Raw genomic sequence first — 13229 nt, forward strand, 5'->3', positions numbered from 1 at the left:
AAGGCCAACAGGCAAGCACAGAGTATATTCAGGGCAGTGAAAATACTCTGCTTGGTATTGTAATGACGGATACGTCATCATCATACAGTTGTCCACAGACTATACAACACAAAGAGAGAATCCTGGGTAAACTATGGACTCTGGATGATAATGATGTGTCAATATAGGTTCATCCTGGTAACAACAAAATCAATCTCTAACATACCAGACAGCTAGTATTTTCCAAGGGCCAGAAATGCCAGCGAGCACTAAAACAGATTACTGTAATTCCGCCGGCATGGAAGCCTCTCTTCTACTGAAGGTAACTGACTCCAGAAAAATATTAATCCAGATCTACAAAATAACAGGTAACAATGTAAATTTTAGAGGTTTTTTACACTAGAATTTAAAAATATTACATCTATCTACTTTAAAAATGAAAATAAAGAGAACACAAAACTCTCTAAATTCAAAAAAGCATACATCTGGGGCACTTGGGTGGCTCCTTTGGTTAAGTGACTAACTCTTGGTTTCGGCTCAGATCATGATCTCAGGGTAGTGAGATGGAGTCCCAGGTCAGGTTCCCCGTTGGGATTCTCTCCCCCCCCCCACCCCACCCCCGTCCCTTTCTCGGCTTACCCATATGCACTAGCGCACTCCCCCTCTCTCAAATAAAAATAAATTTCTTTTAAAAAAGTATACATTCACATTTTCTATTTATGGCCACACTTAACGTCTGTATAGGGCCTGCCAGTATATGAAGTGTTTTCACATACATTATGCAAAACAATAAAAAATCAATTTCAGAAGAGGATCAAAGAGGGCCCCAGAACTAGTGTCATGATGCTGAGCCCTCTTTCCAGAAGCACCGGCATCTAAGGAAAGAGTTGGGAGAAAACTAGAGGGAAAGAAGGATTGACTGAAAGAGAAGGGACAAGGAAAAGTTGGAGGGACAAGACAGTTATTGAAGAATTAGAAAAGCAGCCTGAAGGAAGGCACGCAGAACCCTAACACTTCAGAGCACTGCACCGCTGAACCCTCAGAATAATCCCACAGGGCAGGTACTCTTTTAATTCCTGTTTATAGCTGCGAAGGTCGTCACACCACTGGCGGTGGCAGCACTAAGGGTCAAATCCAACTTTCCCTGACTTGAGCCCCAGGCCCCAACATTGCCACAAAGCCTCCAGAGAGGGGGTAGGGAGGGATAAATGCCCCGCCTGATTTACCAATATCTGCCTTTATTTTATATATTTACTGTGTATAACATGAGGATCCCTTATAAAATCTGTCTTAATATTTAGCATACATGCTTTCTCCTTCCATCCCCACCTAATTTTTTTTAATTTTTATTTATTTATGATAGTCACACAGAGAGAGAGAGAGAGAGAGAGGCAGAGACACAGGCAGAGGGAGAAGCAGGCTCCATGCACCGGGAGCCTGACGTGGGATTCGATCCCGGGTCTCCAGGATCGCGCCCTGGGCCAAAGGCAGGCGCCAAACCGCTCCGCCACCCAGGGATCCCCCCACCTAATTTTTTAAAAATATGGGCTTTCTGGATATCTTCCCATTTCTTCTACTTCTTCTTCCAAATACCCAAAAACCTCAAACTGCTGGCTTCACAAAAGGGAAGCACTGCCTTTTAGATTTAGAGGAAGATAGAAAGCTGCATCTCATACGCGGTTTCCTCACCAGTAGGCAGCAGGTGCAGCATGGGCGTCCCACTCATGGCCTTGCCCAGACGACCTCAGCCAGAAGTGGGCAGAGCAAGGAGCCCGTAGAGGAGAAATAGAGGGGAATTCGAGGCTCGGCACAGCTACAACTCCCCAGTGTGTCAAGAGAAGCCAGCAATCTGGACTTTTATGTGAAATCCAGATTTTTAAACTTGGCTATTAATTCAAACTTCCAGAAACATTGCATAGGATCAACATCTGCCTGAGGGTGAACTCAACCCATCAGTTGTGGGCTTCTAATGACCAGGCTTCCAACTGAGAACAGCTCAGTTAGACCTACATCCCTACCTCAATTGTTCCCCATGGAATACATGGAAGCTGCAGCCCTTAACCTCCAAGAGACCCGTGGGGACAATGGACACACCATTTCAGGACATTGACAAACAGACAGAGTAAGCAGCCTATGAAGGAGCACGCAGCCAGCAGCCACATGTATCTCCTGACTACTGGCTTTCGGGGCGCAAGTTTGGGAAGTGGCAGTAAAAAAAAAAAAAAAAAAAAAATCAGAGTAACATTACTCTCCCATATATAGAAAAGAGAAACAAGGGCTCAGAACTATATGAACGCACACAAACACATATTCAATAGCCCTGCCTTTGTGTATCCAGGGTGACTCAAAATAGTCAAGCCTTAATGGAACCATAGCAACGGGAAAATTCTCCCTACTTAGTGGCATGGTGGTATCATAAAAAACACAACTCTCCTTTATTCCCCACCATCTAAGCTCCCAGTACAAAGCCAAGTGTTGCAGGAATGTCAGCTCATGTAAACCTCCCAAAAACTCCAGGAGGACTCATTATGCCCAACGTACAGATGTGGATACTTAAACTCTGAAATCCAAGACGTCTGGGATGTCTTGGGAAAGAGCCAAGCATCTGGAGCCCAGGGATGCCGTCTTATTCGCTCACCGACCAGTCCCAGACACGTACTACCTACCGCAGACACATCACAGGAAGCCGTCAAGAACCACTCATTAGCTAAAGTAACTCAAAGTGTAGAACTAGTATCAAAAGAAGCCTGTAGTAGGCCCTGTTGATGATGAGAACTTAATTTTGTGATAAAGGTAGTTTCACAAAGATATACAAAAGGAAGTAGAAGGACCATTCAATAAATGATGTTGAAATAATCAACAGCAAATTTCAGAAAAATCCTTTACATTCCTCAATTTATACGATCCAACGAAATACGTTCCAAACAAGTCAAGAAGTAACTTTTTCATCAAATTATGTAATCAGGATAAACACAAAAGACGCATATGCAATGACTCCCTAGGTTAAGAAAAGTACTTCCCAAGATTAGAATGATAGAAGGAAGTTCACTAGCACAGAGGACAGATGGTTCAATTAAAAAGGAAATGTCTTCTGTGTGGAAAACACGGAGAGGGCAAGGCAACTACCTGGATAAACATCAGCCGCAGGCTCATGTCCACACCCGTCTGTGGAGGACGCGCAGGGGAGCCGTGCAGAGGAGCCAGGAGCCGTCAGGGGAGAAACGGACAAAGGGCAGGAGCAGACAATTCACAAAAGGAAAAATAACAAGTAAACAAGTAAAATAAAAAAATATTCAGGGGGCCCCTGGGGGGCTCAGTCGGTTGGGCGTCTGACTCGCTCGGGTCATGATCTCAGGGTCGTGGGATCAAGCCCCATGTCAGGCTCTGTGCTCAGTACAGAGTCGGCTTGAGATTCTCTCTCCCTCTCCCTCCCAGTCTGCTCATCCCTCACTGTCACTCTCTCTGTAAAATAATAAATATATAAAATTTATATAAAAATTTTTTTCCACCAACCAAAACATATAAACACCAAGGAAGCAAGGCCCAAGAGACCAGTGGGGATGATGGACACACTGTTTCAGGACAACACAGCCCACGGAAAGAGGAAAAAGCCTGCAAAGGAGAACGCGGTGGCCAGCAAGCACACGCGTCTCTCCACCCCCGGCCTTCAGGCGGCATGTCTGGGAGGTGGCTGTTAGCAGAGCAAAGTGACGGAGTAATCCCACTCTCACAGAAAGGACTATCGAGTAAGTTATCAGTAATTCTAAAATGAGAATATCCGTAGCTGGTCAGTAGTGGCAAAACTAATATTCTAATACTACAAATTAATATTATAAAGTGGCACAAACATTTTGGAAGGCACTATGGTAACCTTCTAATTTCTTCTAAAGAAATAATCCAAAAATCTGGGAGAAGAAACAGCCGTCTGCCTAACACTTTTCATCCTAACGGACTATCAGTACCCTGAGAGCAGGGTGCCTTGCTCACGAAGGGCCAGTACATACAGTGTAAGCGTCACATAAATATGAGTATGAGGGCAAACCGAAGGAAAAGAGAAAGATACAACCATTTAAAACGATGGCTAAGGACTAGGTGGATGGTGGCGTGATTTTAAGTGGGGGCAAAAATAATAAAAGTCTGTGATTACAGCCATATTTTTGAAAGCTGCATTAGCAAAACTTCTAGAAGTAAATATATATAAAACACTAGCAGTCATGGTTCTATGAGGTTTGTGAGTGATTATTTTTTATTATGGTTATATTACCTTTATTTAAAATGTAAACAGACTCCAGAAGAATTATTATGGTTATTTAAAATACAAATTAATCCTCAGAAATTGAGGAAAAGATAAAAGATATAACAGCAAGGGTGCCCATCTGGCTTAGTCCGCAGAGTGTCAAGTCTTTACCGGGGAGAGACCCAGAGAGAGAGGCGGAGACCCAGGCAGGGGGAGAAGCAGGCTCCGTGCGGGACCTGACGGGGACTCGATCCGGGACCCGGGGGCACGGCCTGAGCCCGAGGCAGACACTCAGCCACGGAGACCCCTGGGCACCCTGAGGATGCAACTCTTGATCTCAGGGTTGTGAGTTCGAGCCCCACCCCCACGTTGGGTTTAGAGGTTACTTAAAAAGTTTAAGAATGTAACAACAAATGGAAAAAGCGACAAATCCCCAAGTAGCTTCACATTAAAGGTGAGAAGCTAAGGAGAGCAGCCGAGCAGGAAGGCGCAGGGAGGCCGGGAGCTGAGCTCCGTGGTCTGGACGAGGATGTGTCCTGGGTCCTGGGCCCCAGGCTGCCAACAGGCGAGTGTGGCCAGGAAGCCAGGCGCTGTGGGCCTGGCCCGGGGGGCCTCCCGCGGCCAGGTGGGCGCTGGCCTGGGGGGGGGGCAGGGGCAGTTACACACCTCCTGCCAGCGGCCTGGGGGGCGGTTAGACACCCACTGCCCGTGGCCCGGGGGGAGGGGCGGTTAGACTCCTCCCGGCAGCTCCAGGGAACCAAGGCCTCGTCTCACGGGGGCCAACCTCGGGCACCCCCCTGCCTGCAGCGGGGTCCCGTGAACGGTCACGGGCGGGCCCACGGCAGAGGCCGCAGGTCACACAGAGGCCCGCGCCGGCCGGGTCTGTACACGCGTGTGCTGTGCGGGGCTGCGGGTCCACGCTGCCCACGACCGTGCTGCAGACCCTGGGGCAGTCCACACGCCGGGCCGCTCAGCCGTCACCCACCGGACCCCGGGCCCACCCGCCGGATCCCGGGCCCACCCAGCAGCGGAAGCTTGCAGGCCCCAGGTGGCGAGGTGGCGCCTGACCCTTCATGGGGGACACGGCTGCCCTCCCGGGCCGAACGCCACCTCGCCGCAGCCTCAGGGGGCCAGGGGATGCCCGCTCGGGTCCGCGGACACTCCCCCGGCCCCACCCGTCCAGGCACCCGGACTGAGAGCGGGCGAGCGCCCTGCGGCCCCGGCTGCAGGGAGAACCGAGGAAGGCCCAGGCCCCGGGCGGCCGGCTCAGGCTCCCAGGCCCAGCCCTCCCGCAGAGCCCCGGAGGCCGGAGGCGGGGGCACAGAGCAGCCCACCCTGCCAGCAGCCCGCAGGGGACCTCTTTTCTTTTGTGGTCTCACTTGCTAGTTTCTTACACCCCTGAATTCATTTTTCATGATTTTTTTTTAATAGGCTCCATGCCCAGAGTGGAGCTTGAACTCACGACCCTGAGATCAAGACCTGAGCTGAGATCAAGTCAGAGGCTTGGGACACCTGGGTGGTTCAGGGGTTGAGCGTCTGCCTCGGGCTCAGGCCGCGACCCCTGGGTCCCACATCAGGCTCCCCACAGGGAGCCTGCTTCTCCCTCTGCCTGTGTCTCTGCCTCTCTCTGTGTCTCTCTCAGAAATAAACAAAATCTTTAAGAAAGGAAATAAAAGAGACGTTTAACCAACTGAGCCACCGAAGAGCGCCTCAATTTTTACTAACGACTAAATGCAATGTTTGGATGAGGAGGCCCGCTGCCCTTTAAAAAAAAAAAAAAAAGTAATGAGACTGCTTAAAGTGGCAGGAGCAGTTATTTTTTCTGTGTTAAGAAACTTTTTAAGTTAATTGTGGCATCTCCTTCAAGATCTATTGAAATAAAAATAAACAAGTATTATCCCCTTTTGAATTCCTTCTATTCTGATTCTGTAGAGAAGAAAAGCTTGGCTTGATGGCCACTTTCTTTTCAGGTAAGTATATGTTGTTACATTCTAAGTTATTGTTACAGATACCAACCGATCACCACTTGAAATAATCTTAAATCACAATTTATTGATTGATTTCTAAATGACACTGTTTTAATTTCCCCAAAACTGTTAACTTTTTAATGACCTCAAGATGATTCTCAACAACAAATAGAAAATGTTTCTCTCTCAAAGCCAAATTCAACGTGAAAACACACACAGGGAAAGATGCTCTACAAGGAAAAGCAGTATTTCCTTTTTAACAAGTTTGATTTGGTTTGCTTGGAAAAGATCAGCTCTCTAAAGCCTTGTCTAGCTACTAACATCCTATGAGTTTTACCTATTTTTCTTTTTCAAAGTTTGGTTAACCCATGAGGTCTAAGATTATTGGCCAGGACTTCACAATCCAAGAATTAATCATTTTCAGAGGGTCGGAATTTTCCACTGTCCTGCAATATCCAGGTGAATGTGCCCTGATTAAGATCTTCGAGGTCCTGGACAGAATCTGGTTTAAGTGCGTACATTAAGTGGAAAATTCAGAACCATCAGGAGCTCTGGGGTCACTGGGAGCTAAGCCTCCTCCAGTAAGCCTCCTTAAACAAGCTTTCCCTTAGTGATCTTTTCTTAAAAAGTCAATCTGTATTCTGACCTTTAGAGACATAGAGGCAGCCTGTTTCCGGACAGATTTGCTGGCATAAAGACTGCCTCATGCTCTGAATTCAGCTTAAAGGTCTAATCTTCAACCATCACATGGGGTAAATTCCCATTTTGGGACCTTGAAACCAGCAATTACTACCACCAAGCAATGAGTCTCAAGTGCAGAGCTAAAAGTTTATTAATTTTATGCCATTAAGTAGAGACCGGACATGCACAAATTCTTTTAGATGGGTTCTAATTCTGTCCACTTTACCAACCTCATATCATCACTCTTAAGAATTCAACTTTCAGAACTATGCTTGCATGGTGGGAAACCTCTGATTTGCATTTTCAAGCATATTTTTTGGATGCAAGTGTTATGAATTACGTGGTGCATAAAAACTACCAGGAACTCAGCTGAATTGAGCCAAGGTCTAAGTATTAGTGAAACAATGGTTTCTTTTTTTTTTTCTTAAGATTTTATTTATTTATTCATGAGAGACACAGAGAGAGAGAGATTGAAGCAGAGGGAGAAACAGGCCCCATGTAGAAAGCCCCACCCGGGACAGAATCCAGGGACTCGATCCCGGGACTCCAGGACCACGCCCTGGGCCGAAGGCAGGCGCCAAACCACTCAGCCACCCTGGGATCCTGAAACAATGGTTTCAAACAGAGAACTGAGATACTGCAATTTCACAATAAGAACCAATGGTGAATCCACCAACAGCATGAGGATTTATAAAACAAACTGAAATTTTAACATATCTGCTCAAGAAATAGTCAAGTAGTCAAGACCACTTAGAACCAAGTGGTTTAGAATTTTAAAAAAAGAAAGAAAGAAAAGGAAGAAAAAAGAAAAGAAATGTAAAGAAAAGAAAAGAAAGGAAAAGGAAAAGGAAAAGGAAAAGGGAAAGGAAAAGACTGGCCTTAGAGATTAAAAACAAAAACAGAACCCCACCCCTTCGCCCTCCCAGCCCAGCCCCTGCTGGCCCGCCGTCCTAGCTGAGCAAGCTGCTGGTTTCTGTCATTCAGTCCAAAGGTCTTTGCTTTATCTCCGCAATCACCACCTCAGGCCCCTTTCGTTCCAAACCCATCCGCTCTACTCCTTCCATGAACAAGTACACGGCCTGGTGCTAGGCACCAGGGACCAGATCCCTTCACCTTGAGATAAAAATCTGACTCTTTTACCATGGGGGGAGGGGGGGCTGTCTGCCCCAGGGGATTACAGGGAACACTGCTAACAGCCCGATGCATAAACTGGCCCTGAATAAAATGAGAATATAAGGTAGCTGCTCCCCCACACTCCCTTCCCCATCACCCTCATCCCCAACAGTGCCCTCCCACCCACCCCCAACACCCAACACCATAGCCTTGGATCTTTTTACCCAAAAAAGAATTGCAAATTCTTGTGCCCAGAATTTTTGGAAAGTTTCACTTGCCGCCGTCACTCCTCTGGAGACACTTTTCCAGATTCCTCAAATCACTCAGAGCTGAGTTCCGAATTCAGCTGACTGGCTCCTGAATCTATACTCTTAACCAGTCCATTCTAGGGCTTCTCGATGAATGAGTTTTCTTTTCCCTGCCTCTACCTACAAAGCTTTCTTTTGCCCTCCCCTTTTCACATGAACTCCTACTCATCCTGCAAGACCCATCTGTAGGAGCGCTGCTTTTCCCTAAGCGCCGTGAGCTGAGATTCTTCAAGAACCCCAGAGGATGCTGTCTGCACCTGTCTTCAGTACATCTCCTTACACCGAGATAAAAACAGACCCCGGGTTACCCACTGCAAAGGTACAGACTCCTGGTAAAAGAATGACTTCCTCTAACGGCCCAATAGTAACTACCTAGAGTCCCCAAAACCGTCTGCATGAATGCCCAGATTGTTGATTTGTGTTCAAAGAGGACACAAAGAACACATAAACCTAAACATGGGGTTGGGTCCCACCTGGAGAGAGGTCTCTCCTGGCCTTCGTCACGCAGAAGGGGTAGCCCCGGTCAAGGGGGTCCCCGGGAAGCTAGACTAGGTATCAGTGTTAACCCAAATCCGGCTGAGATGTCTGTACGAAGGTCCTAAGCACCGAGTGGCTTCCACTCAGAAAAGACAGTCCAGAAGGTGGCAGGGACACGAGGGACCCACAGTACCAAAGGGGGTGTGCCCCCCCCCCACAGAAGCCAGCTCTGTGGGGAGCAAAGACAGACCCGGAAATGGAAATGGGGAGTTCTAAGAACAAGTTCTGTCATTTGACAGCACCAGGAATCTAACCTCTCCCCTCGGACTGTGTTTCTATTTCTTAGGGCCCCTCACAGGTCCTTCCCCCGCATCCAGGAAAGGTCCAGGCTGTCCTAACTGTGCTAAGATGAAATGAGGGGGAGGCTTTTTACTAACTCTTTGGCCTGAAGTTTAGAATATTATCAACCCACTACCGACAGCAGCAGTAGGATGAAAATGGTAATCCAAGTGAAAGAATCCTCGGAAAGAAGAGAAAATTTAAGGAGCAGTAAGGTCTGTGGAATCCGGCCACATCCCTATCCCAAAATCTCTTCCCTATCCCAAAATCCTCTTTTCTTTGTTTTTTAAAAATTTTATGTATTTATTCATGAGAGACACAGAGACCCAGGCAGAGGGAGGACCAGGCTCCCTTCGGGGAGCCCGATGTGGGACTCGGTCTGGGACCCCGGGGATCACGCCCTGAGCCGAGGGCAGACACTCAAACCCTGAACCACCCAGGGCCCCACCCCCCAAATTCTCTTTTCAATACTAAATCTCAGAGGTTGTGGTTTCGTCTTACTATCTTCTAAAACTTCTCCCTCACCACGTTGTATCTTAAAAGGGTCTTGCCATTTCACCAATGTGGTACGCAAAAGTGCTCAGAACAAAACAGAAACTAAAATGTGTGTTGGTGAAATGAATGAAGCAATGCATGGACTTTCTAAGTTTTAAGACATCCTGAAGACCACCAGTCCAGTCCTTCTCCCACAAGTGCACATCTGTCCACACAGGGCTTTAATAGGTTGTCACAAAAGCCAATCAACAAATACCAACTAAATGCCTACAATAGTTAAGATGCTGTGCTTTTAGGAACAACAACAGAAATATATGGGTCACTGATACAACAAACGTTTGGGGGCCCCCCATGTGTCAGACGCTTTGCTACAGGCCCTAAAGATGCTACAAGGAGTACGCCACAGGTAGCACCTTAGGGAAATTATGGAGAGGATGAATGGACCATAAGTAACTCTAATACTACTTAAAATAGAAAATGTTAAGGGTTTTCAAAGGTTAGATAAAGGCTATCTGGAGTCAGAGGTCAAGAAGGGAAACCAGGTTCCAAAGAACTTCCGGGACACTGCCATTTGGGATAGGACATTCTTTGTGATTTAACCTTAGAGTTCAGGAATGAAAACTATTAGTTTCTAGCTGAAGTGGTTAATGGAAATGGCTTTGTAGGTTTTGACGAAAATCAATATTCTATCTTCATATCTTTAGCACTATGTCAAATGGAACCGATAGTCGATTCTGAAAAGAATACAGATCAATTCTCTTTTAATGGAAACCATCACCAAAACTACTCTAAATAACAAAGTTATTGTCACCTGAGAGTATGGAAACACAGATTTGTCAATCTGAGTACTGATAAAATCTATGTAAAGAATAATTCTGGTCTTACGGGTGGGCCTTATTTAACAGTAATTCGATAACTCCTATTATTTACATCATAAACTAGAAAAGTGAAAATCTGGCTACTATATAGCTACATATCACATTTCTTTTGTCCTATAAACAAATGAAATTTATCTTCCAGTTTCTTTCAGGCACCCGGGACACCTGGGTGGCTCAGTGGTTTAGCGCTGCCTTGAGCCCAGGGCGTGACCCCAGGGTCCTGGTATCAAGTTCTGTATTCGGGCTCCCTGCAAGGAGCCTGCTTCTCCCTCTGCCTGTGTCTCTGCCTCTCTCTGTCTCTGTGTCTCTCATGAATAAATAAATAAAATATTTTTTTTTAAAAAAAGACATGCTACTTCTGCTTTTCCAAACACCTTGAAATGCATCTCACTAAAGCCGTTTCCTTCCAGGGAAACGCACTATAATGGGAAGCAGGAGACTCGAGCCAGGCCTGGCTTCACCACCTGCTACCTGAATTTGGGCAGGTAAATTCTCTGGCCTAAATTTTTGAATCCATAACATAAAGCCTTTAGAGCAAATACCTGCTAAGATCCCTCTGAACTCTAAAAAGAAAAAAAAAGAAAAGAAGACAAATCCTAAAAACTTACCTCTTACTCTCAAACCATCAACAAAAGCAAAAAGTTTCAAAACTAATGTTAAAGGACCCTAAGTTTAACTACCTTTCTCCTTCTTTTACTTGAGTCAACAAACTTATTTATGAATTTCCTACAGCAGGTAGGTTAAGCGGTTTCCTACCGTTACAGACGGGGAAACCGACACCAATATATCCCTTAAGAAACAATTATGTAACAAAACATTTCCAGGTCCAGAAGCAATCCCCTAAATGGAATTTTGCCTCTATCAAAAAAATTACTCATTAACTTCTTTGAGAATTTCAAAAGGTCTTTAATCCATGTTCTCCATTTCTGCAACATATTTTTTCTGTTCGTTGTTGGGGGGGGGGGCATTGGCCTATGTTTACAATTTTACAATTTTCCCTACTGGATCTAGGAAATGAATCCAGCACTTCTGGCCATTTGTAGGGAGTAGGATGCAGACAAGCACATGTGCCTAATCTACTCATCCCCCTCGCACTGAAGAACCTATCCTATGAATACACCTAGCAGGCAAATTTTTTCGATGTAGGTATGTATGCAAAGTGCATACTCTGGGGAAATGACTATAAGGACAGAAGCGAACACGTTACTGCTTTCCCCCTGTCTGCAACTGTACCAGTCACAGAATAAAAATCTCTCTAGCTCAGCATAAAGAAGTGACATTAAAAAAACCTAACTCCTGTTTTAAGTAAAAGCCCCAAGTCCTATACCTCGACGCTGCTGCATTTTTCAGGACCTTAGTGGGTACCACTGAAACAACAGCTCCAGATAAACGCCGTCACTACTATCTTCAAGCATCAGTCCCACGGAAATCTGCTGTCATCAGCTTAATTTCTGCATATTAAGTGAATTCCGTTAAAGCGCAAATGGTACGACTGGCTGAAAAGCAAAGGGAACGTAGGAAAGGCAGAACAACCCGCTTCACTTCTGCAAATTAAGTGAAATTAAGCAAAAAAAAAGAAAGAAAAGAAAGGAAGGAAGCGAGCAAAGGGAAGGACCTCGGAGCTGTCTGCAGCAGGGGTCCCTGGCAAGTTGTAGGTGCTTCCCCTCCAAGAGACAGGAGGAGAGCAAAGACGACAAGGCGCCTCTCCTTTCGGGAGTTAGACTCTTTGCACAAGTTGCAGTATTCGCCGAGTTCGCTGTGAGATGCGCAGGGGAGCGGGGGGCGGTGGCGCCCGCGGGGGGGGGGGGGGCGGCGCGGGCCGGCGCGGGCCTGCGCGGGCGGCAACCGGGGCACCGCGGCGCTGCGAACGCGAGCAGCCCCCGCGCGCACCTGCAGGGCCCCCCCGCCCCGCCCCCCCGCCCCCCCCGCAGGGCCGCCCCGGGTCCAGGGCCCCGCGGCCCGGCCACCCGCCCCGGGCAGGGCCAGCGCCGCTCCGGGCTCCGCGCTCCGGGCTCCGCGCTCCGGGCTCCAGGCCCCGCTCCCCCCGACCCCGCTCCCCGCCCCCCGGGATGCGCCCCCGACCCGGCCCCCCGCTCCTCCAGGCCCCCTCCCCTCCCCCTCCCCCCTCCCCCCCCCCCGCAGGCCCGGCCCGCACGCAGACCCCGGGGCCCCGGGCCGTCGAGCTCCCCGCGTGCAGGGCGGCGGCGCACCTGTCCTCCGACACGCTGATGACGCCCTCCTCCTTGGGCACGAGCACCGCCATGTTCACCACCTCCTGGGACCCCTCGACCCGCTGCAGCAGGATGGGCTTGCGGGTCAGCGGCTGCGGCTGCACCTCCGCCGCCATCGGGGGACGCGGCGCGCCGCGGGGCCGGGCCGGGCGAGGGCGAGGGCGAGGGCGAGGGCGAGGGGCGGGCACGGGCGGGGACGGCGACTCGGGCTGACGGGGGCCGCGCCCCCGGCTCGGGGCACCGAGACCGCCGCGACCCGGCTGCGAGCCGGCGCCACCGCCGGCGGGGGGGGCGGGGCCGGGGAGGGGGCGGGGCCTGCGGGGGCGGGGCCGGGAGGGGCGGGGCCTGCCGCGGGGGCGGCCGCTGGTGGGCGCGAGGGCGGCTGCTCTTCCGGAAGAGCCGTGGGGGAGGAGCGGAAACCCGGGGCAGGGGGCGGGGCGGGGCGGCCCCACGCGCGTGCGCCGGCCCGCTGGCCCCGCCCCCCGCCGTCCCGTCGCACGGCAGCCCCGCCCCCGGGACGCATG

At 49.0% G+C, this 13229-nt stretch overlaps 1 protein-coding gene across 1 annotated transcript in view; it reads right to left on the minus strand.

The window, feature by feature from the left end:
- The window catches only part of WDFY2 (WD repeat and FYVE domain containing 2), a 165103-nt gene extending 152132 nt beyond the window's left edge, over positions 1 to 12971 (minus strand). Inside the window, exon 1 of the mRNA XM_055335960.1 lies at positions 12685 to 12971. Within this exon, the coding sequence (XP_055191935.1) occupies positions 12685 to 12821 (137 nt within the window). The 5' untranslated portion in view covers positions 12822 to 12971. The remainder of the gene's footprint in view (positions 1 to 12684) is intronic.
- Positions 12972 to 13229: the final 258 nt, after the last annotated feature.

This window comes from Nyctereutes procyonoides, unplaced genomic scaffold (assembly GCF_905146905.1).
Source record: "Nyctereutes procyonoides isolate TBG_1078 unplaced genomic scaffold, NYPRO_anot_genome, whole genome shotgun sequence".
Lineage (NCBI taxonomy): Eukaryota > Metazoa > Chordata > Mammalia > Carnivora > Canidae > Nyctereutes > Nyctereutes procyonoides.